Source organism: Coenobita brevimanus, chromosome 41 (genome assembly GCF_032717465.1).
Source record: "Coenobita brevimanus isolate Jiangsu-jjx chromosome 41, ASM3271746v2, whole genome shotgun sequence".
NCBI lineage: Eukaryota > Metazoa > Arthropoda > Malacostraca > Decapoda > Coenobitidae > Coenobita > Coenobita brevimanus.
The window spans coordinates 15,407,242-15,432,241 of NC_136994.1; the positions used below are offsets into that span (position 1 = coordinate 15,407,242).

The 25,000-nt window shown below is 45.0% G+C and overlaps 1 protein-coding gene across 1 annotated transcript in view; it reads left to right on the forward strand.

The window, feature by feature from the left end:
• LOC145397523 (uncharacterized) overlaps window positions 1-25,000 on the forward strand; it is an 85,677-nt gene that overhangs the window by 37,499 nt on the left and 23,178 nt on the right. Inside the window, exons 4-7 of the mRNA XM_080270593.1 lie at window positions 1-40; window positions 2,919-3,071; window positions 6,081-6,148; window positions 8,175-8,395. The exon at window positions 1-40 is cut by the window's left edge and continues 117 nt beyond it. Coding sequence (XP_080126719.1) covers window positions 1-40; window positions 2,919-3,071; window positions 6,081-6,148; window positions 8,175-8,395 — 482 coding nt within the window. The remainder of the gene's footprint in view (window positions 41-2,918; window positions 3,072-6,080; window positions 6,149-8,174; window positions 8,396-25,000) is intronic.

Sequence of the window (25,000 nt, forward strand, 5' to 3'; positions counted from 1 at the left end):
ACTTAAACTCACCAACAACCAACTGGACGACAATGGACACGTAGGTAGAGAAAGATTGAGTTATTTTTATGTGTACCTGGGTGTAGTGATGGAAGAAAGAGGTGTGTGCGTGTAGAGGAAGTGGTGTGTAGTGCGTAGTGATGAAAAGGAGAGGTGTATGTGTAGAGGAAGTGGTATGTAGAGTGTGTAGTGACTGAAGAGAGGTGTATGTGTAAAGGAAGTGGTATGTAGAGTGTGTAGTGACTGAAGAGAGGTGTATGTGTAGAGGAAGTGGTGTGTAGAGTGTGTAGTGACTGAAGAGAGGTGTATGTGTAAAGGAAGTGGTATGTAGAGTGTGTAGTGACTGAAGAGAGGTGTATGTGTAAAGGAAGTGGTGTGTAGAGTGTGAAGTAAGAGAGAAGAGGTGTATGTGTTGAGGAAGTGGTGTGTAGTGTGTAGTGATGGAAAGGAGAGGTGTGTATGTGTAGAGGAAGTGGTATGTAGTGTGTAGTGATGGAAAGGAGAGGTGTGTATGTGTAGGGGGTGGTGTGTAGAGTGTGTAGTGATGGAAAGGAGAGGTGTATGTGTAGAGGAAGTGGTATGTAGTGCGTAGTGACTGAAGAGAGGTGTATGTGTAAAGAAAGTGGTATGTAGGGTGTGTAGGGTGTGTAGCGACAGAGAAGAGGTGTATGTGTGGAGGAAGTGGTATGTAGTGCGTAGTGACTGAAGAGAGGTGTATGTGTAGAGGAAGTGGTGTGTACTGTGTAGTGATGGAAAGGAGAGGTGTATGTGTAAAGGAAGTGGCAGAGTGGCACAGGGAAGGAAAGTGGCTGGTGCTATGAAGGCCTTGATACAAAACAGAGGTCTGAGCATGGCAGCTACTAGAGTACTGCATGAAGGACAATGATCACCAACACAATCAAACGAGAGTAAGACTTTGGCGTGGCAAGAAATGAAAAGATAGGAGTTAGAGGGGTAGAGATGGGAGTATTGGGAAACACCTGTGGAGTGAAGAGAGTGGATTGGATAAGGGACAATGTGGTTCGTGGGAGAGTCGAGTGAGGAAGTCTGTGGACACGAGAGCTGAGGAGTGTGTGCTTAGGTGGTATGATCATATGGAGAGAATGGGGATAGACAGGGTGGAGGAAAGGGCATATCTGAGTTAGTCTGATGGTGAAGGGAGGTGTGGTAGGCGTAGACGAAGGTGGATGGATAAGGTTAACGAGTGTGTGAGAATGAGAGGTATGGATGCTGTGGGTGGATGTGGTTAGCGAGTGTGTGAGAAAGAGAGGTATGGATGCTGAAGAGACTAGGGAACTGACATGCGATTAAGCTGGTTTGATGACTACTACATGGAGGAGTGTATGGCCAGGGTTTGGAATCCGTTTATAAAGTGACAGTCATTGGATTGATAGGTAATTAAGATGCTATTTGTAGACAGGTGTATCTATGAGGTGAGGGCGGGATTCCGGGTGACTGAATGGCGGGTGAATGGGTGTGTGATGATGACGACGACGACGACGACGACGATGATGATGATGATGATAACGACGATGATGATGATGACGATGATGATGATGATGATGATGATGATGATGATGACGATGATGATGATGCAATGTGATAGCCGTGAAATGTTCTTTTAATCGTTTTCTTTCTTGATACACTTCCCATCACTGACCTTTCTCTCTCATCACCTTCTTTCCTCCTCCTTTCCCCTCCATATTATCACCCATTCCTCCTTCCCTTCGTTCCTGTTAATCCGTTACCCTTTTCCTTCTTAAGGAAAGTTCGAATATCTGCTCTTGGAGCGCACTCAGCTAGTTTCTTATGAAATACAAAGTTGTTCAGACTGAAATTTTGAGCTGATCTAATATGTCAGCTGTGGCGTCAGCTGAAGCACCAACTGACTTATGCAATCTTCAATTTTGGTTATAAGGAGACATTTAGCGAATTTCTCTATAAATACAAAGTCGCTTTGCTTGATATTTTGGGTTGATGTGTCAGATGTTGCATCAGTTAATGGATCAGCTGATTATTATTCAGTGTTCATTATTGGCCATAAGGAGGCATTTTATTAAGCAGTTCATTTAGCCCATTCTCCCTGCCTTCTCTCTTCTCTTATCCACCCCACATTCCTACCCCGTTCTCCTGCATGCTCTCAACTCTCTCGTATCGTCTTCGTTACACCAGCCTTCCTACTCTGTCAAACATCCCCTCCTCTCTGCACTTACTCCCCTTCCTTCTCCAGATCATTTCGTTATTCAGGCACGATTAAATGCTCGCTGATTCGTCTACCTTCCCGTCCGAGGAGATGGAAAGCGATAAAGAGATAAATAGAATATAAAGCAAAATGAACCACACGAAGGAAGAATATGAGAAAGAAGCATAGTTCCAGAATAAGGGCGCGTCCACACCAGATGTTTGCGGGTGGGAGTTTTGGATCACTATAACCCATACAAGTGACCCCAATGGACGCGGGCGGGTGTGGGCGAGGATTTCTATGGGTTACAATGATATGGAACTCCCGCCCGCACCAGGATGCAATCGGTATGGACGCGCCCTATGAGTAATGACATCGTAAGAGATAATCGGGAGGGATTAAGAAATACGGAATTGTCAGTGAACTGTTCCTTGTGACAGCATCTCCTTGCCTCCCTTCTCCTCCCCTCCCCTCCCGTCCTTCCCTTCCCTCTCCCCTTCCCTCAGCTCCCCTAACCTAACCTAACCCAACCTAACCTAACCTTCCACCATGCCATCTCTCACCTCTCCTCATACTAATTTACAACCTTCCTTACCTCATAGACTATCCCTTCTCCCTTCACTAAGTAGCCACATCTTCAGCACTTATAAACAAAAAGATCAACATTACTCTCTCCTTCTCTCTCTCCCTTTCTCTCTCTCTCTCTCTCTCTCTAATCCCGGTTTCTCCCCCACAGATCATCCTCAACTCCATGCACCGCTACCAGCCGAGGTTTCACGTGGTTTATGTTAACAATAAGAATGAAGATGTATCGAATACGGAAAACTTCAGTACATTCGTCTTCCCCGAGACCAAGTTCACTGCTGTCACCGCCTACCAGAACCACAGGGTGAGTAGATGGATAGATAGATAGATAGATAGATAGATAGATGGATAGATAGATAGGTAGATAGACAGAGAGAATTTCAGTTGATATGTTTCTCACGAGACCAAGTTCACTGCTGTCACCGCCTACTAGAACCATAGATAGATAGATAGATGGATAGATAGATAGATAGATAGATAGATAGGTAGATAGGCTAGATAGATAGATTGGCAGATGGATATAGGGATTGACAGATGGATGGAGTTAGATAAATATTGATAGATAGACAGACAGACACACATTGAGACTGATAGATAGATGGATAGATAGGTGGGCAGACAGACAGAGAATGATAAACAGACAGATAGATATAGAGACTGACAGACAGATGGAGATAGATAAACATTGATAGATAGATAGACTGACATACACAGATAGACTGACAGATAGATGGATAGAGATAGCAGATAGATAGATAGGTAAAGAGAGAATTTCAGTACATTTGTTTTTCACGAGACCAAGTTCACTGCTGTCACCGCCCACAAGAACCACAGGGTGAGTAGATAGATAGATAGATAGATAGATACGAGGACTGATAGACAGAAAGATAGATACTGTACATAGATAGATAGCCAGACACAGAGACTGACAGACAGACAGATATACATAACAGGTAGAAGCAGAGACAGCAACACAGATAGATGGATGGATAGATAGACAGAGAGAGAGAGAGAGAGAGAGAGAGAGAGAGAGAGAGAGAGAGAGAGAGAGAGAGAGAGAGAGAGAGAAACAGACAGACAGACACACCCTACCATTTACATACACCCTTTCCCTGTATAAACGCAGCCCAAAATGACCCAGCCCATTATCTCTCTCTCTCTCTCTCTCTCTCTCTCTTAATGGCTTTCTTTTTTCTTTCTTTTTTTTAATCTCTCTTCCTCTGGCATCAACCCCTTCACCCTCAGGACGTGAATTTATTTTTATTTAATTATTTTTTACTGATTTCGTTTTTGTGTGTGTGTGTATTTTGAACCCAGGATATTTGAACACCGTGGACTGCAGGCTGAGGATGTAGTTGAGGAAATAGTTGCGTACCTCTCTCTCTCTCTGTTTGTCTCTCTCTCTCTCTCTCTCTCTCTCTCTCTCTCTCTATCTCTCTCTCTGCAAAAATACTATGCAGTTCCTCTTCTTCAATCCATTTCACGTCTTCCCCACCTCTCTCTCTCTCTCTCTCTCTCTCTCTCTCTCTCTCTCTCTCTCTCTCTCGTACTACAGGAAATAATGAACCCCTCAGTTCTGAAGAGAAGATAAATAAGAAGAGGAAGAGGAAGAAGAAGATGGAGGAGGAGGAGGAGGAGGAGGAGGAGGAGGACAAGAAGATGATGCTGATGAAGAAGAAGAAGAGGATGAAGATGATGATGATGAAGAAGATGATGATGATGATGATGATGATGATTATGATGATGATGATGATGATGAAGAAGAAGAAGCAGAAGAAGAAGAAAAGGAGGAGGAGGAGGAGGAGAAAAAGATCATATGCCAAGGGTCAAAGGCTTTATGGAGAGAGAGAGAGAGAGAGAGAGAGAGAGAGAGAGAGAGAGAGAGAGAGAGAGAGGACCACCCAGTGTGAGAGAGAGTGAGATAGTAAGATAGCAATCGACCTGAACAACACTAACGAGAGAGAGAGGCGGGGCTCCCTGACACGGGGGAGGGGGGGAGGGGAGGGGAGGTGATGGAGGTGACAGAGGGGAAATGATGGAGAGGGAGGGAGGGAAGAAGGGAGGGAGAACAGGGAGTAGGGATGTTGGTGTGTGTGTGTGAGAGTGCTTGGATGGATGGACTGATAGATAGATTGACAGATAGATAGATAGACAGATAGATAGATACATACAGAAATTAAGAGATAGAGAAATAAATTGTATATGGATGGATGGATAGATAGATAGACAGACTGATAGATAGACAGAGACTGATAGACAGACAGACAGACAGACAGACAGACAGAGGGGAGGGAGGGAAAGTAGTGAAAGGATTGAAAAAAAGTGGGGGTGAGAGAGAGAGAGAGAGAGAGAGAGAGAGACAGAGAGACAGACAGACAGACAGACAGACAGACAGACGCAGAAGGGAGGGGAAGGGAGAAAAGATGGGAGGCAGAGAGAGAGAGAGAGAGAGAGAGAGAGACAGACAGACAGACAGACGCAGAGGGGAGGGGAAGGGAGAAAAGATGGGAGAGAGAGAGAGAGACGAGGTATGGGAGAGAGGGAAGTGGGAAGCACATTAGGGTAATGGAGGAGGAAGAGGAAGAAAATGAGGGAGGGAGAGGAAAGATTGAAAGTTTTCCCTCCCCCATCTCTCTCTCTCTCTCTCTCTCACTCTCTTACACCCACACCCACACCCACACACACACACACACACACACACACACACCTCGCTTCGTCGACTGAATGAAGGATGACAAAACGAAGGTATAGAGGTCGTTACTTAATAGGGACAAATGATAATGCCCTTTCATTCTTATATTTCCCCATCCCTCTATGCAATGTACAAATTCCTATGTAATATTAGGAGTGAATGGAATGGATCGAACCAGCATTCTTTTGCACCAGATACACGTAACTCTTATCCTGTCCAGCGAAATGACCCTCCTCAAAAGCGTGTGTGTGTGTGTGTGTGTGTGTGTGTGTGTGTGTGTGTGTGTGTGTGTGTGTGTGTGTGTGTGTGTGTGTGTGTTTAGTAGTAATAATACAAATTCCACTACTACTACAACAACTATTACTACTACTACAGTACAACACCAGCAACAACTATCACTATAACTACAACTACTACTACCACTATTACTACTACCAAACCAGTCCTAACCTAGTATTTCCTCTTCTACTACTAGTACTACTATTACCGCTACTACTATTACCACTACTACTATTATTATTACTACTGCTACTATGACTACTACCATTACTACTACTACTGTTCCTACTACTACTACTACCATCACCAAACTACTCCTAAATTTATCTTTCTCCTTAACAGATCACCCAACTCAAGATCGCCAGTAATCCATTTGCCAAGGGGTTCAGGGACTGTGATCCGGACGAATGGTGAGTAGAGAGGGTTTGACTGGATTAGATTGCGTCCATACCTAATTCTTGCTGACGTGGCGGGGTGTGGGAGGGGGGTTTGTATCACTGTAACTCCCATTGGACGCGGGAGGGCGTGGGGGAGGAGTTGTATGGGTTAGTGTGATTCAGAACTCCCACCCGCACCAGCAAGTATTTGGTGTGGACGCGCCCTTAGAGCTGGACAAAGCTATATTAGTTAGCCCCTTGCCTTTTTCTACCCGTCTGTTAGTTATCAGTTTATTCATTAATTTATTTACGCTATAATGGAGATTATGCAGATGATATAGTTTTGATTTGTGATGGGCCAGAAGAGATGCAGAGAGTGTTGGACTGTTTGGTGAGTGAAGGTCGTAAGGTGGGTTTGGTTATTAATTGTGGAAAAACTGAAATAATCAATATGAATATGGAAAATGCGCAGGAATGTGTAATTGGAGGTATGGTTGTAAAGCAAGTTGATAGGTTTAAATATTTAGGTACTTATTTAGCCAAGGATGGTTCTTTGAACTTTGAATTCGAGGAAAGGTTAAAGAAGGCTAATCAGGCAATGGGAATGCTTAAAAATATTTGGAATAATAACAATTTTTCTGTGCATACAAAAATCAAACTTTATAAGGTAATGGTTAGGAGTATCTTAATTTATGGACACGAGTCTTGGTACAGCACAGTGACTATGGAAAATAAATTCTTGGTGTTTGAAAATAAAGCACTTAGAAGAATATTAGGAGTTAAGTGGTGGGAAAGGATACCAAATAGTAGAATTAGAGAAATAACGGGAGTGCAGCCGATCGATGAATATGTTAGATTCTCACGATGGAAGTGGCTAGGACATGTGTATAGGAGACAGGGAATAGTACGAGGTACACCAGGGTGGGTGGCACTTGGTAGGAGAGGTAGAGGAAGGCCAAAAGAGACGTGGGTGAGGACAATGAGACGGGAAGCTGGAGATGAGTGTTGGGGAGATCTTGAGGAGTTAGCACAAGATAGGATGTGGTGGTGTGAGTTCATCGAGGCCCTATGCATCCCCGAGGGTGCCACAGGAAATGATTGATTGATTGATTGATAATGGAGACTTACTATAATTGCTCTGTTTCTATCGTCTCTCTCGTATTATCTTTCTTTCAAACACAATTTCTCCTTCAAAACATTCCTTCCTTCTTGGCCAGTCCACTTCAAGCTCAGTACAATTGTTCCTTAGGCAAATACACCTGCGGACACCTGTTTTCCACCTTTATTCTTTTCATTTAGGATTTTCAAATGATGTTATACAATGAAACGGTAAAACATACAGAGGAAAATATACTGAGGGTAATAATAGTAGGAATAACACAAATCCCACCAGGAAACCATTTACAACGCTGGGTGGTAACCATATAACCAAACCATAGGTGCTCCCTACGCGTCAGCAAGTGGGCTGGTGGAGGGTTAGTGCCCCTCCCCGTAAACTCAAAGTCAAATGACCACCCCTTATGGGATTATGGCGTCTGGCAATAGACAGAATTCCACTCCAGTCAACCCATCCCACTACTAAGACTACTACTACCACTACTACTACTACTGCTACTACCACTACTACTACCACTACTACTACTGCCTCTGCAATAACTATAACTACTACTACTAACTTGTTATATATGTTCACTAATCGTCCTGGAACTTGGCCCAAGAGTCTGTCAGTGTATTAAGCCTGCGTGTAGACCATTTTGCATTCCCTTGGTAACGTTAGTAATTTTTTTTCTTTTTTGAGGGGGTGGAATGGTAAACTCTGAGTATTTTTGAGTATTTTTGAGTATTTTTTTGGCTTATTTCACGTAGCTGAGTGACAAAAAAAGAAAAAAAGAAAAAGAAAGATACTATGGCTCTGCACCCTATCCACAGCACTTCTTCGTGACACGCATATTCTAGCGTAACCTATTGCTACAACTCAGCATTCAAGACGGCGAGATGGCAATTTTAGGCCAAGTTAGAATGAAAGGAGTATTGTCAGTTTTTCCAATCGTTCCTTCAGTGTCGTGGAAGTCCTCAACCAACTTCAGCAACCAAACAGCGGAAGTGGTGGCGGCGGCAGCGGTGGGGGTGCGGGGCTACAGCAGAGGGTGGCGGCAGTGGCGGCGGCGGCGGCGGCATCTGGCGGCGGCGGCGGTGGAGGCGGACAGAGGCAGCAGCAGCGGCATCCCGGGGTCCTGCCATCATACCTGGGCTACCAGACCCACGGCGGCATGAAGGACGGTGAGTGTGTGTGTGTGTGTGTGTGTGTGTGTGTGTGTGTGTGTGTGTGTGTACTCGTAGAGTACAGCTCTCATGTGTGGGGAGGCTCCCCACATACAGCTCTTCTCAACAGGGTGGAGTCCAAGGCTCTTCGTCTCATTAACTCTCCTCCTCTTACTGACTCCCTTCAACCTCTGTCTCTTCGCCGCACTGTTGCATCTTTATCTCTTTTCTATCGCTACTTCAACGGTCACTGCTCCTCTGAACTGTCTGCTTGCATCCCTCCACCTCTACGACGGGCACGTAGCACCCGTCTAGCAACAAACTCTCACCCCTTTTCTGCCCAACTCTCTAATGCAGGAGTTAACAGTTACTCCCAGTCCTTCATTTATGCAACGGGTCAACTCTGGAACTGTCTCCCTCTGACTGTATTTCCTACTTCCTATGATCTCCAGTCTTTCAAACGCAGCGTGTCCAGGCATCTCGAAATGAACGGATCTTGAATTTGGCTCTCTTTTGTATTTTGTTTTTTTAAGGAACGGTCTGCAGGCTCATGGCCTTTGGTTCCTTCTTCCGTGCATTAAACACACACACACACACACACACACACACACACACAGTAAAGACGTACATGTGTAGGTGCATGAATGTGCATAGGAATAGGCTTACATGTGTAGGTGTATAAATGTGCACAGGAATTGGCATACATGTGTAGATGTATGAATGTGCACAAGAATAGACGTACATGTGTAGGTGTATGAATGTGCAAAGGAATAGGCGTACATGTGTAGGTGTATGAATGTGCACAGGAGTAAGCGAACAAGTGTGCACATGTGTAGGTTCTTTCAAGCCCTCTCCATCTTTATCCTCAACTCTGTAAACACACCACCCTCTTGTATACACTCATACACCCTCTTACACCCTCACACACTCTCTCACACACACACACTCACACTCAAATTCTCTCCCTCTCTCTCTCTCTCTCTCTCTCTCTCTCTCTCACACACACACACACACACACACACACACACACACACACACACACACAAACACACACACACACACACACTCACACTCAAATTCTCTCTCTCTCTCTCTCTCTCTCTCTCTCTCTCTCTCACACACACACACACACACATACACACTCACACTCAAATTCTCTCTCTCTCTCTCTCTCTCTCTCTCTCACACACACACACACACACACAACCACGCAAGATGGAAGAGGTATGAAAAGCGCGGCAGCAGCAGAGATGATGCGGTGCAGTGTTGATTTTTTCTCCTTTCCAATGATGAGAGAGAGAGAGAGAGAGAGAGAGAGAGAGAGAGAGGGATCAGCATGAAAGAAAAAAGAGGAAATGTCACAGGAAAAGATGAATAAAAAACCTAATCCAAATGTTAACTAAGAAGAAAAGTAACATGGTCAACTCACACTCAAATTCTCTCTCTCTCTCTCTCTCTCTCACACACACACACACACACACACACACACACACACACACACACACACACACACACACACACACACACACCGTCGTTACGTGACAGTGTGTGTGTGTGTGTGTGTGTGTGTGTGTGTGTGTGTTAGCAGAAGCCTGGTACTATACTCTTCTCATCCTAACTTGTCCTAACATTGCCATCTCTCCATCTTGAATGCTACGCTGTAACTACAGACTTGCACTAGGAGGTGATGCTAGTCATGAAGAAGCGCTGAGGAAAGGAGAGCCGTAGTATTGCCTTATTCAGCCACTGAGCTACGTGAAGGAGGCTGCAGAAGGAAGAAAATCTGAGCCAAGTTAAGGTGAAAGGAGTATAGAACAATTTTTATATGTAAAGTTTGACTCACAGTTTACCACAATTGAAAGCATTCTTTTTTTTCTTTTTTTTTCAGGTGTTTACGATTCTAATTAAGATTTTTAGTTTTACGTGACTGGACAAATTTGCCATCATTTTTACTCTCACTTGACTTGTTTGTTGGAAGGACACAAGGCAAGAGTGAGAGCAGTGGAGAGGAGTTATCTGAGAATGTGGAGTTACGTGGAGAGACCGACTGACAAATGAGGAAGTGAAGGAGCGTTGTGGTGTGGATGTGATGGAAAGTGTTAGGAGAAATACACTGAGGTGGGTTGGCCATGTGGAGAGGATGGAGAGCGAGATACTAACGAGGAGAGTGTATGCGAATGAGGTGGAGCGGGGGAGAGGGAGGGAGAGGCCGAGGATGAGATGGAGGGATGGAGTGGAGATGTACATGAGAGAGGGGGGGTGTGAGCTGGGGGCAGGGCAGTGAAATGACAGGGGACAGAGCGACATGGAGGCGATTTGTTTGTGGCCATCCCTTACGACAATAGACAGATAGACTACCTGTACTATAATTCAACCCATCTAATGTGAAGTAATTTTTTAGCGCTGTACTGTCAGGTCTTTTGAAAATATTGTTGACGTGACTTACATCCTTCGTAGTTAGCACATAGTTAAAATTAAATGATGTACTTATTCCAGACCTTCCTCGTATGGTTTATAGGTGAATTTATTATTAGTATGGTTTTTCTCACCTGCCTTGTCTAGTCCTCTTCTCCATATATATATATTTTTTACTTAATGAGACCAGAACTGAATGCAATACTCAAAGTGCGGTCGTGATAGGGATGAAGAGAAGAGAGATGGGCAAAAGAGAGAGAAAGGATGAAAGAGAGAGAAAGGAAAAACGAAGAAGGAAAGAGGGGAAAGAGGGAGGGGGAAAGAGTAAGGAGGAAAGAGAAATGGGAAGAATGAAGGAAAGAGGGGAAGGAGGAAGGAAGGAGGGGAGGAGGGGAGAGTTGACCGAGGGATGACAAATGAGGGGAAGTGTCGTGTGAGGGGAAACATTACGGAGGTGCTACCCCTCACCCACACCCCCCTCACCCACACCCTCACACACACCCTCACCCACACCCACACCCACACTCACACCCCCCTCACCCACACCCTCACCCACACCCACACCCACACCCCCCTCACCCACACCCTCACCCACACCCTCACCCCCACACCCCCACCCTCACCCACATCCACACCCTCACCCTTCAAAGATTAGAAATTGTCCCAAAACTCTCTCTCTCTCTCTCTCTCCACTCCTCCCAGTCCTCCGTTTCTCTCTCCTCCCTCTTTACCTTCCATCCCCTTCCCCCTCCCCCTCCCCCTCCCCTCCCCCCTCCCCAATTTGTCACCCGGACATGTTGACGGTGTGGGGTCAAGTTACTGTTATTTTTTTTCTTTTTTGTTTTTTACTTCCTGCGGTGACACGTTGACCTCCGTGACCACTTCCTCTCTCTCTCTCTCTCTCTCTGTCCATAGTACCTCCTTGGTATGAGTCATAAGACCTTTTGATATACTAATTGTACTTTTAACTCCTAGTAACTCTCTCTCTCTCTCTCTCTCTCCCTCTATCTATCTATCTATCTATCTACCTCTCTATCTATCTATTTCCTCTATTTATCTATCTATCCCTCCGTGTGTATGTGTCTGTCTGTCTCTGCTTTGGAAACTAACTCACGCGGCACAAAATTATTTCTTTTAAAAAAATAAAATAAAATAAAACTATGAATGTAATAAGCTGACAGATTTTTTGGCCACATCTTGAGTGTTCCAGAGTGATGTGGATGAGGAGGGGATGGAGAATGAGAGACTGACTAGGAGAGTGTGCGTGAGGGGGGGAGAGGGAGACTGAGGGTGAGGTGGAGGGAGGGAGTAGAGAGGTGTATGGATGAGGGTAGACTGATGGTGAAGGGTAACATGGAGGAGATCTGAATGTGGCCCCCCTCCGAAATTAAAGCATATGGTTATAGATACATACACACATACATACATACATACAGTACATATACATACATACATACACAGAGTACACACACATACATACATACATACATACATACAGTACATACGCAGATCGACAGAAAGGCAGACAGACACGTTAGATACACAGATAGATAGATAGATAGATAGATAGAAACATACATTATACTGTATATACTACAGAGAGAGAGAGAGAGAGAGAGAGAGAGAGAGAGAGAGAGAGAGAGAGAGAGAGAGAGAGAGAGAGAGATGAAAGAATTATAAAGACCGTCATCACTTTAACTTGGCCCGGATTTTCGTCCTTCTGCAGCTTATTTCACGTAGCTCAGCGGCGGAATAAGACATCACTACACCTCTACATCCCCTCCATAGCACTTCTTCGTGACTAGCACCATATTCTTGTGCTAATCTATTTTTTAACAATTTTAAGCCAAGTTAAAGTGAAGGAAGTATAGATTTTGTTAGTGGCCACGTGAAGAGTAAAACTAACTGCTTACACTAACACAAGATTATTTCCTTTTAACCAACACCATCTGTGTGGTCTGTGTATCTATGTAACTACTGACAGTATTTTAAGCGGCACAGAACGCTTCCTAACACCTCTTCCCTAGCGATTTATTTTGTCTATTACGCCTCATGAAGGAGTACATGGGGGATGTGCATATGGTACAAGAAATGAGGAAGGGAAAAGGGTAATCGAGTTTGGGGAGGCAGTGACCATGATTGTGTGCAACACACAATTTAGGTAAAGAGAGAGTAGGTTGATTAGATACGAGTCAGGGGGAAACAGCAGCCAGATAGACTATTTCCTGGTCAGGAGGGCTGATAGGAGGTTAGTGAACGATGTTAAAAATATAGGGAGCAAGAAGTGTGTGCAGCAGCACAAGGTATTGATATGAGACATGATGCTTAAGGAGCGTCTGATAAAAAAGAGGACCTATGCACCTAGGAGGAAAATATGGAAGTTGAAAAACCAAGCAGTAAGGGATGCCTTCTACAGCGAGATGAGTAGAGTGGTGGCTGAACAGGGGGATGTTGACAGAAGTGTTAATGAACAGTACACAGCCCTCAAGACCAACCTCTTGAGAGTTACTGATTCGGTGTGTAGATGGACGTGAGGCCCACCAAGACATACAGTAACATGGTGGTGGTGGGATGCGGGTGTAGAAGCTGCAGGTAAGGAGAATAGGAGGGTTTTCTGGGAGTGGAAAAAGGGTGGTAACAATGAGGAATACTTTGCTGTCAAGCGTAGGGCTAGAAAAGAGGTTTACAGAGCAAAGTCTGAGTCACAGAGCCTTTTACTGGATAACCTACATAGTGTGGAAAGGAAGAATGTGATCTTTAAGGTGGCATATCAGATGAAGAGGAAGAACGGGAATATCTTGGGTGGGCGGTGTTTGAAGAATGATGGAGGAAAGGTAGTGGTGAACAGTGGGTATATTAACGATGCATGGAGAGAAAATTACAACCAGTTGTTGAATGGAGTTTGACTGGGACAGGGAAGGTTTGGAGCCAGCAGATCCAGTATCTGACTCTTGGCCTTTGACGCTGCTTCTGTAAGCAGTGCAATAGGCAGGATGCAGGTAAGAAAGGCAGTAGGTGTGTCTGGGATGACTGCTGAAATGCTGAAAGCCTCAGGAGAAATATGGAAGTGAGGTTAGTCATTGATCTGATAAATACGAGTATATATGAGTGTGTTGTCCCAGATGATTGGCTGAAGAGTGTAATTGTAAATGTATACAAGGGGAAGGGTGATGCCCTGAAATGAGGAAATTATAGAGGTATAAAGCTTTTGGACTAGATAATGAAGGTTATGGAGAGAGTTCTAGAGAAAGAGTGAATATTGATGAAATGTAGTGTGGGTTTATGCCAGGCAAAGGGGCCGCGACGCCATATTCATTGTTCGACAGCTCCAGGCAAAACGTATAGGAAAGAAAAGGGGACTGTTCTTTGTTTTTGTTGATTTGGAGAAGGCCTTTGACAGAGTCCCTAGAGAGGTGGTGAAGTGGGCAATGAGAAAGCTTGGGATGGAGGAGTGGCTGGTTAGGGTGGTTATGTCCATGTATGTGGGGCTCACACTCAGGTAAGTTTGAATGGAGATTTGAGTGAGGAGTTTCCGTCAACGTTGGTGTGCATCAGGAATCAGTCTTGAGCCCCTTGTTGTTTATCATGGTACTTGAAGCCCTCTCACGTGACTTCAGAAATGGACTCCCGTGGGAGATGTTGTATGATGACGATTTGGTGTTGACTGCAGAGAACGAAAGGGAGGCAGAGGATTGATTTAGGAAGTGGAGAGATGGTATGGGACACAAGGGCTTAAGAGTAAATGCAGATAAAACAAAAGTGATGGTATCTAGGCTTGGTGGCGGTACTGTCAAAGAATAGGGAAAGTGGCCATGTGCAATCTGTCACAAGGGCGTGGGAAGTAATTCCATCTTGTGCTGTGTTTGTGAAAGGTGGGTGCATAAGAGATGCAGTGGTATTAGAGGCAGACTGCGTGATAATGTTGATTTCATGTGTGCGGTGTGTCGGGATGTGCATATGGAGATTGCCTGGCGTGAAAGGAATGAACTTGCTAGTGATTCTCTTGAGTGTGTGGAAGAGTTTTTTTTTTTTTTTTTTTTATATAGGTGACATGTTACGTGCTGGAAGTGGAGCTGAAGCTATCTCTGTGGCTAGAGTAGGGAGTGGTTGGAAGAAGTTCAGGGAGCTGTTGCCTCTCCCGACAGTGAGAGGGCTCCCCTTCCGTGCAAAGGGATCTTTGTATGCTGCATGTGTTAGGAGTGTAATGCTGTGTGGCAGTGAGACCTGGGCAGTAAAGGAAGAGGACATTCGTAGGATCAAACGTACAGAAATGACAATTATTAGGTGGATGTGCACTGCGTCCCTGCGTGCAAGGCCTGGGGGGGCTGGGTTTATGATGAGTTGAGAGGTAGGATGGGACTGGAGTGTATTGGTGTTGTAATGAGGAGAGGTAGATTGTGGTGGTCTGGGCATGTGGAGAGGATGGGGGATGATAACTGGGTGCAGAAAGTGAGAAGCGTTACTATTAGGGGAAGGGTTGTGAGAGGTGGACCAAAAAAGACCTGGGATGGGGTCATTAAGTGTGACCTCGGGAATATGGGACTAAATAGGGAAGCTGCCAGAGATTGAGCAGCATGGAGAGCCGCCATTAGGTAACCAAGGCTGACGCATGCAATCTGGAGTCTTGAAACAACGAAACGAAACGAAACAAAACGAACTTCACTATCCTGCTGTATGTTGATGATAAAAACTCTTTCGATATTAAAATGATATTGATAAAAGATACTGATAAGGCGAAAGACGAAAAAAAATCGCTTAGTAAGAGTTGTTACGGGATCTCCTGCGGTACTTACGATACAATTCTATGTCTATCTGTCTGACTATATCTATCAAGAGAAGAAGGGAAGGAGTGGGGATCTCTCTCTCTCTCTCCTATCTATCTATCTGTCTGTCTGTCTGTCTAAGATGTTACGCAGAACATTCGCAAAAGCTGCAATGAAAAAGAGAATAAAACACACACACACACACACACACACACACACACACACACACACACAGATACACATGTTTACTTGGTGGGACTTGAGTGTAAACATGACAAGTGTGTGTGTCAACAGAAGGGAGGGGGGAGGGGGAGTGGGGAGGGAGTGGGGAGGGGAGTGGGAGTGGGGAGGGGAGGGGAAGGGAGTGGGGAGGGGGAGTGGGGAGGGGGAGGGGGAGTGGGGAGGCTGATATTAAGTCATCATTTACCACTCCACTTTTTAGGCAGGGGATGATAGGATGTGTGTGTGTGTGTGTGTGTGTGTGTGTGTGTGTGTGTGTGTGTGTGTGTGTGTGTGTGTGTGTGTGTGTGTGTGTGTGTGTGTGTGTGCACTTTTTTGGCAGGGGATGATGGGATGTGTGTGTGTGTGTGTGTGTGTGTGTGTGTGTGTGTGTGTGTGTGTGTGTGTGTGTGTGTGCTTTTTACCTTTCTAACACCGACATACAATTAACTACATAAGCATCAAAGAACAGAATATTAAAGAAACATATGCAAGAATGAATCGGCAAGGGAAAGGTGTTCAGACATTCCCTTCTACGTCTGTGATATGGCCGCCCTTCCCCTAAAATCATATACGCCTTAGATATGAGGCTGAAATGAGTCTCCTTGGTTACTAGTCAAATCCACGCTCCAATCTGCCTACTCCTGGTCATCAACTGAGCTGAGAGGGGTTAGGAATATTTGTCAGGTCTGTGTGTGTGTGTGTGTGTGTGTGTGTGTGTGTGTGTGTGTGTGTGTGTGTGTGTGTGTGTGTGTGTGTGTGAGCGTATTTCCTTGTGTGCATGTGTATATTTGCTTGTGCGTTTATGAATGAGTCAGTGTGTGTGTGTGTGTGTGTGTGTGTGTGTGTGTGTGTGTGTGTGTGTGTGTGTGTGTGTGTGTGTGTGTGTGTGTGTGTGTGTGTGTGTGATAATACCTACTCAGCACTGACCCTTCATATCATGTCACTCAACTCCCTGCTCTCTCTCTCTCTCTCTCTCTCTCTCTCTCTCTCTCTCTCACTTTATATATAATTCTTAGGGGACGAAAACTGATGCTGGTTATATTTTTTTTTCCATAGGACGAGCAAGGTAGGGAATGAAAAAATAATCCCTTGCGTAGATCGTACTGGAAATTATGTGTTGTAAATATGTGTGAAAAGAGGTGGCGAGAGAGAGAGAGAGAGAGAGAGAGAGAGAGAGAAATTAGGAAGATAGGAATAGGTGAATGAATGGAAGGAAGGAAGGAAGGAAGGAAGGGTGGATGGATGATGGATGGATGGATGGATGGATGGATGGATGGTTGGATGGATGGATGGTTGGATGGATGGATGGTTGGATGGATGGATGGACGAATGGATGGATGGATGGATGGATGGATGGATGGTAGAAAGGAAGGAACTGCATGAATGAATGAATTAATAAAGGAAGGAAGGAAGGAAGGAAAGGAGGAAGGAAGGAAGGAAGGAAGGAGGGAAGGAAGGAAGGAAAAATGGAAGGAGGGAAGACAGAAAGGAAGGAAATGAATGAATGAATGAATGAATTAAGGAAGGAAGGGAGGAAGGAAGGAAGGAAGGGCGTTAGGACAGAAGAAAAGAAAGAAGGAAGGAAGGGTTGAAGGAAACAAGGAACTGAAGGAAGGATGGAAGGAAGGAAGGAAGGAAGGGCGTTGGGACGGAAGAAAAGAAAGAAGGTAGGAAGGAAGGATTGAAGGAAGGAAGGGTTGAAGGAAAGAAGGAAGGAAATGAAGGAAGGAAGGAAGGAAGTGAAGGATTAAAACATATTGTGTATGATGGAAGGTCTGGGGGGGAGGGGAGTAGGAGACAATGTGTGTGTGTGTGTGTGTGTGTGTGTGTGTGTGTGTGTGTGTGTGTGTGTGTGTGTGTGTGTGTGTGTGTGTGTGTGTGTGTGAGAGAGAGAGAGAGAGAGAGAGAGAGAGAGAGAGAGAGTTTGTTATTCTAGTATTGATACCATATGGAAGGGAAGGGGGGGAGGAGGGAAGGGGGGGGAAGGGAAGGGAAGAAGGGGAGAGGAGGGAGGGAGGTGGGAGGAGAGGAAGGAAGAAATGGGGAGGGGGGGAAAAGAGGCAAGAGAGGGAGAGGAAGGCATAGATGTTGAGGGGAGAAGGGAGAGGAAGGGAGAGAGGAGGAAAGGTGAGAGAAGAGAGGGAAAAGTTGAAGAGCGGGGAGAAGAAGAATGAAGAGGGGAGGGGAGATAAGAAGAGGGAGAAGAAAGGAGAGGAGAAGAGTGAGGGAGAGAATGAGGAGAAGGAGAGGAGGAAGAAAAGGGAGGAGGAAGAGGGATGGAGGAGAGAAGGAGAGATGAAAGATGAGTAAGAAAATGAGGAGGAGGAGAGGACGAAGAAAAAGGAGGAGGAGGAGGAGGGAAGGAGAGAGAAGACAGAAAAGGGATGAGTGGGGAAGAGAAGAATTATGAGAAAAAAAACAGCAAGAGGAGAGAGAGTGTAATTAAAGATAAAGACAGACACTTGTGGACTTCCCTCAACCCCCTTCACGCCATGACTCCCTTCCTTCTCTTTTTCTTACTATCTCCAGACGATTTTCTTCATCTTAGGAGAGGCTTTTTCTACCTGGAGGGGTTTGATACAACCTCCATTAACCCCTCCACTGCCACAAGTTTACTCTAAGCCGGATTAAATTGTCTCTTAGTGGCAGGAATACACAAAAGAAATGTTATTGTACCGAAGAATCTCTCTCTCTCTCTCTCTCTCTCTCTCTCTCTCTCTCTCTCTCTCTACCTACCTACCTACCTACCTACCTATTTGTAAGGAGCATATGGAGTTACATGGAGAGACAGACTGACAAATGAGAAAGTGAAGGAACGTTGTGGTGTGGATGTGGATGTGATAGAAAGCGTTAGGATAGTGAGATGGTTTGGCCATATGGAGAGGATGGAGAGGGAGAGACTAACGAGAAGAGTGTATGTGAGTGAGGTGGAGGGGGGGAGAGGGAAGGGGAGGCCAAGGATGAGATGGAAGGATGGAGTGGAGAGGTATGTGAAAGAAGGGGGTGTGAGCTGAGGGGAGGGCAAAGAAATGGCAGGGGGCACGGCGACATGGAGGCGATTTGATTGTGGCCACCCCTTACGGGATTATGGCGACTGGCAATAGATAGACAGATATTTATAAATGCTTAGCCGACAAATCTGTGGGACTAACTAGTAGCCTTTCATTCACAAAATGTTCATAAATATCAATACCTTTCTTTCCATACCGTTACTGAACCCACAAAAACCAATTTTGACCCTAAGTCGAAAAAAACTTCGCATATTTTCTCAAGTCGCGATCTGACAATTTCACGCCGTCCCGTCGCGCGCGATCGCCAAAATTTTTATTTGTTCTTTCTCTGACACTCCCTGGGCTTACCGCGACCTAATGCAAAGAGAATTAGATCGATATCTATTACCGTTCACGTGACATAAACGAACAAACGAACATATGGTATACACACTCATACACAGCCTGACTTTGACTTTTGTATATTATTTCTACTGATGACGTATGGTTTTATATAACTGAATGAGTCATAGGAGCCGGGGTGTTAAAACTACAGCAGAAGTAGTAGTAACAGTAGTAGTAGTAGTAGTAGTAGTAGTAGTAGTAGTAATATAGTAGTAGTAGTTGTTGTTGTTGTTATTGCTGTTGTTGTTGTAGTGGTGGTGGTGGTGGTGGTGGTGGTGGTGGTAGCAGTAGTAGTAGTAGTAATAGTAGTAGTAGTAGTAGTAGTAGTAATAGTAGTAGTAGTAGTAGTAGTAGTAGTAGTAGTAGTAGCAGCAGCAGCAGCAGCAGTATTAGTAGTAGTAGTAGTAGTAGTAGTTGTTGTTGTTGTTGTTGTTGTAGTGGTAGTAGTAGTAGTAGTAGCAGCAGCAGCAGCAGCAGTATTAGTAGTAGTAGTAGTTGTTGTTGTTGTTGTTGTTGTAGTGGTAGTAGTAGTAGTAGTAGTAGTAGTAGTTAGTAGTAGTAGTAGTAGTAGTAAAAATAGAAGTAGTAACAGTGAGTAATATTGTTGTTGTTGTCAGTGGTTCATCTAATAACGTACACTCAATGGACTAAATGCTGACACTGCCCTTCTCCTGCAGTCCACCACCCTCCTGTTGAGAGAGAGAGAGAGAGAGAGAGAGAGAGAGAGAGGCCACCTGTAGCGGTTCGAAGGCACTAGGGCGTGTAACGAGGCGTGTGACAGTCTCTCTCTCTCTCTCTCTCTCTTACTTATATTTTCCTTCATTAACCGTATTTTTTTTTCTCTCTCTCTCTCTCTCTCTCTCATATTTATCTTCATTAATTGTATTTCATTCTCTCTCTCTCTCTCTCTCTCTCTCTCGGACAGGGGCGAGGACAGGATAAGGGTGAATGAGGAAGGTGAAGAGGTTAGTGTTTGAGAGAGAGAGAGAGAGAGAGAGAGAGAGAGTTGGGTAGAGGGAGGGAGGAAGGGAGGGGGAGGGGAAGGAGGGGGCGTGGGGTGAGGGGGGGTGAAGGTGGGGGTGATTAGAGAAAGAGTAACGATAAGGGTGGGGGAGGGTGGGGGAGAGAGATGGAGTGCGGGGATGTGGTTTGGGTGGGGGGGAGGGGGGTAAAGTCACGTGTCAAAAACCATGTTGTGGGTGAGGGTGGGGGGGTGAGGGAGGTGGGGGGGTGTGGTTTGTGGTGCCAGGGTGGGGGGTAAGGGTGTGAAAGAGAGGGTGGATGTGGTTAGGGTGGGTGAGAGAGAGAGAGAGAGAGAGAGAGAGAGAGAGAGAGAGAGAGAGAGAGAGAGAGAGAGAGAGAGAGAGAGAAAGGAAGTAAAAATAAGGGTAGAGATGAGTGAGGGTGTGGGTGTGGGTGAGGGTGTGGGTGTGGGTGAGGGTGTGGGTGAGGATGTGGGTGAGGGTGTGGGTGTGGGTGTGGGTGAGGGTGTGGGTGTGGGTGAGGGTGTGGGTGTGGGTGTGGGTGTGGGTGTGGGTGTGGGTGAGGGTGTGGGTGTGGGTGTGGGCGGGTGTGGTTAGGGTGGGTAGGGTGAGGGCACGTGGGGGCAGTGTTGTGGTCACTGTAATAATGTTTTTCACCACCAAACGCACAAAACATCTGGTCACGCCCATAAACACACACACACACACACACACACACACGGACACGCACCATATTTTACAGACGCACGAAAACAACATTAATTTTAAAAACGTACAAGAACAACGACCACACTCCCTCTCTGCCTGCGTCCGCCTAAGCCACATTGTACTAAAATCTCAGCTTCCTGGCCCAAGCGGTTTTTGAGACAGAGTGGCTGAGTTACTTTTCTGTGTTCCGGATGATATACAGAGATCCAGTTGACGGATTGACACCATATTTGGCCAAAAAAAAAGTGGACAGCTGTACGACTAAGCTGACCAAGTTTGAATGCTCTAGGCTAAGTAACCTTTGAAATATCGCAGTATTAAATTAAGTAATAATAATAATACGAGTACTGACAAGAATAATAAAACTTGCCACAGGGGGTTTTACTGCCAACATTAACAAAACAAGAATGACTATTTACCTACAGCCATACACCACACACGAATCGCCTCATGCCATCCTGTCCTCCGCCATCACGCTGTCCTCTCTTCAACTCCCATCCGCCTTCCATATAACACTTAATAACGATCAACAACCAGCGGAACAACATCAATAACAGAAAGATTTTGTTCCCATTATTTCATGTGTCTGATTCTGGGTATAGGCTACATTGTCCGTTCCCGAGGCCCACAGTCTTCCCACCAGCAACACACCACGTATACACCTTCCCATATCACCATTCAGGCGCTAAGACCCACCGCCCATACTGAATACATACTGGTGCTGTCTCAGTATTATTATGATTCAGTGACATGTCGGTGGGTCTTTGGGAGGTAAGATAGTGCTGTTTTAAAGGGGGATCGAACTCGCATCCATTCACACAGCCGTACCATCTCTCTTGCACCACCTCCACCTAGTAAACCAACAATTCCCTCTAATCCTTACTCTCGACCTCGCGTTCTTTCCGGTAATAATACACATTTCTAACCACTTGACCATCACTATCTCGACCACTACCCCCCCCTCCGAAAGAGAGAGAGAGAGAGAGAGAGAGAGGCGACACTCCGCTATTTACGTAAAATTTAGATTACTCGGCTCACTCCTGGCAGCTAGTCCTCTCTCTCTCTCTCTCTCTCTCTCTCTCTGAAGGTATCTATTCTACATACACTATTTTCCTCATTTCCTCCTCTCTCTCTCTCTCTCTCTCTCTTGCTTTTTTTAGACAAATATTTCTAAATCGATTGTTTATTTCTTACATAGAGAGAGAGAGAGAGAGAGAGAGAGAGAGAGAGAGAGAGAGAGAGAGAGACATACAATTCATTTTTCGTAACTTGGATGACTTTCGTCCTCTTGTAGCTTATTTCCCAAAGTTACAGGGCACTACTACGGCTCTATATCCTCTCCACAGCACTTCTTCGTGACTTGCACCGTATCAAGTGTTCATCTCTTGCTATACTTCAGCATTCAAGATGGAAAGATGGGAATTATACGCCCAGCTGATGTGAAGAGAGTGCAGTGAGGCGTTCCATCTATCTATCAACCTATCTATCCATTTACGAGTATCTGTCTGTCTATCTATCTATCTATAGCCAGACGCCAAAGTCCCATAAGGGGTGGCTGTTTGTCTCTGAGTCAGTTGTTTTACGGGAAGGGGCACTAACCCTCCGCCAACCCACTTGTTGACACGTAGGGAACACGCATGGATTGGTTATATGGTTACCACCCAGCGCTGTAAATAGTATCCTGGCTTACAGGAAACCATTAGGCTTGTCACTCAACGTAAAGCCACGTGGAAAGAAGAGTAACAAAAAGTGACAGGAAAGACTGGAGAATTAGATAGAGAGGAGGGCAGACACAGCAAAACAATGATAAAGGTGAAGGAAGAAGTAGACAGCACTACATCATGTGAGTAGATGATGGTCGCTACCAAGTGAGACGCTGCTGTACAATATTTTCACACGTTTCGTCCACTGTTTCAAGAAATCAATGCATTTTTGGTGGGCGACTGTACACATGATAAAATAATAATAATAATAATAATAATAATAATAATTATTATTATTATTATTATTATTATTATTATTATTATAATAATACACATACTACTACTACTACTACTACTACTACTACTAATAATAATAATAATAATAATAATAATAATCCGTGGTTGAGTGGATGGTACGTAGTGAATGACATGAATGCAATTTTGTGCTTCTGTAAGTCGTAGTAGATATAAATAAAAATCCTGAAATAACTCCATAATAATAGTCTAAGTGTGGAGGGTTACGGTACATCCTCGGCCTCCTTCGCCTTTCTTCCAAGATGCTTTTCTCAACTTGGCAACATTCCCTTATTTCTTCACAACCTTGCTTCAAACTCTGCACAATAAACCCATACCTCTCTCTCTCTCTCTCTCTCTCTCTCTCTCTCTGCAGGCATCTATTGAACATATACTATTTTCCGCATTTCCTCCATTCTCTCTCTCTCTCTCTCTCTCTCTCTCTCTCTCTCTCTCTCTCTCTCTCTCTCTCTCTCAGGAGGTATCTGTTCTCATCATCATCATCATCCGGACCTCCTTTCCCACCCCAGGGCAAGGTGAGGAGTAGCAATGTCCAGACAGCCCAAACTTGCCCAATCAAATGGGCCATGCTTCCATTCACTCATCATTCAAGCCCCAAGAATCCTGGCTCTATCGGATACGCCAAAAACATTCACCACGGTCTGTAGCTTCACATAAACGTATCCGATTAAGTCAATCCGAACGCTGCCACGTTAAAAAGGGGTGCCAAAATCCCTGATCATGCACTTCTCCCCACAACATTCATCCAGCCAGCTCGATCTCTTGTCAGTTCCCTAGCCTCACCGACTTCCAAACCTCGCTTCCTCACACACTCATCCACCATATCTCTCCACCTTCTCCTTGGCCTGCTTCGCCTCCTCCCTCCTTGAAACTCGTTCAGATATACCTTTTTCACCACTCTATTATTATCCATTCTCTCAACATGACCACACCATCTCAGTACACTCTCTTCGATTCCTGTGTCCACAGACTTCCTCAGTCCACATCTTTCACGAATCACATTATTTCGTATCCTATCCACCCTCTGTACACCACATACATTCCTCGCCAGTCCCATCTCCACTGCTCTTACTCTTGACTTTTCATTTTCATGCCACACCATAGTCTCACATCCATATGTTAAAGTTGGCACTAACACTCCTTCATGTAAGCCTCGTGCTGCTGCAAGACTCAAGCATCTGTTTCTTATCAAGGCCTTCATTGCACCAGTTACTTTTCTTCCTTGTGTCACTCTACTTTCAACTTCTTTTGCACATTTGCCTCTCTCTTCTATCACTGTACCCAAGTATTTGAACTCTCTCACCAATTCCAGTCTCTCTCCATTCACTGTGACATCACACTGGCAGTCACCTTCTCTCTCAATAACCATCACTTTTTTCTACATTTACCCTCAAGGCACGACGCTTACAGACATCAGCAAAACTCTGCACTAGCCTACCAAGTTCTTGTCCGGTACTTGCAAGCAGCACTGCATCATCAGCCTACAACAAAGTTGAGATATTCCATCCATCACCATTCATTACCAACGCCATCCCTCTCTCCATTACTCGTGTTTTTACTTCTCTCACCACCCCATCCATATATATACTGAACAACCATGGGGACATCACACAACCTTGTCGCACGCCCTCTGTCTAGAAAGGCTGATCGTTCAAGACCCTGTGTCACAAAATTCTTAACGCAACTGTACGTGGCACGCTTCCGTGGATATCAAAAAGTAACATAAATGAATAAATGTGTATGTGTGTGTGTGTGTGTGTGTGTGTGTGTGTGTGTGTGTGTGTGTGTGTGTGTGTGTGTGTGTGTGTGTGTGTGTGTGTGTGTGTGTGTGTGTGTGTAGCCCTAGAATCACTTATAGTCAGAGCATCAAGTCCTCAAAACGTCATGTACGAGTAAATCACGTACACATCTTCAACGTACACTACTATATATTCCATTCTCGCTACCCTCTTGAAGTGAACAGGTTAATGAAGGCTTTATTGAGTCTCTTTAATTCGAAAAACCTCCCCTAAGCTGAATAAAATCGTCTGGAGATTGGAATATAGTAGCAAATACGCCAGCCCCTTACATGCTGTTTTTCAGACGTACTAACCCGTTCAGGACAACAACGACTACAAAA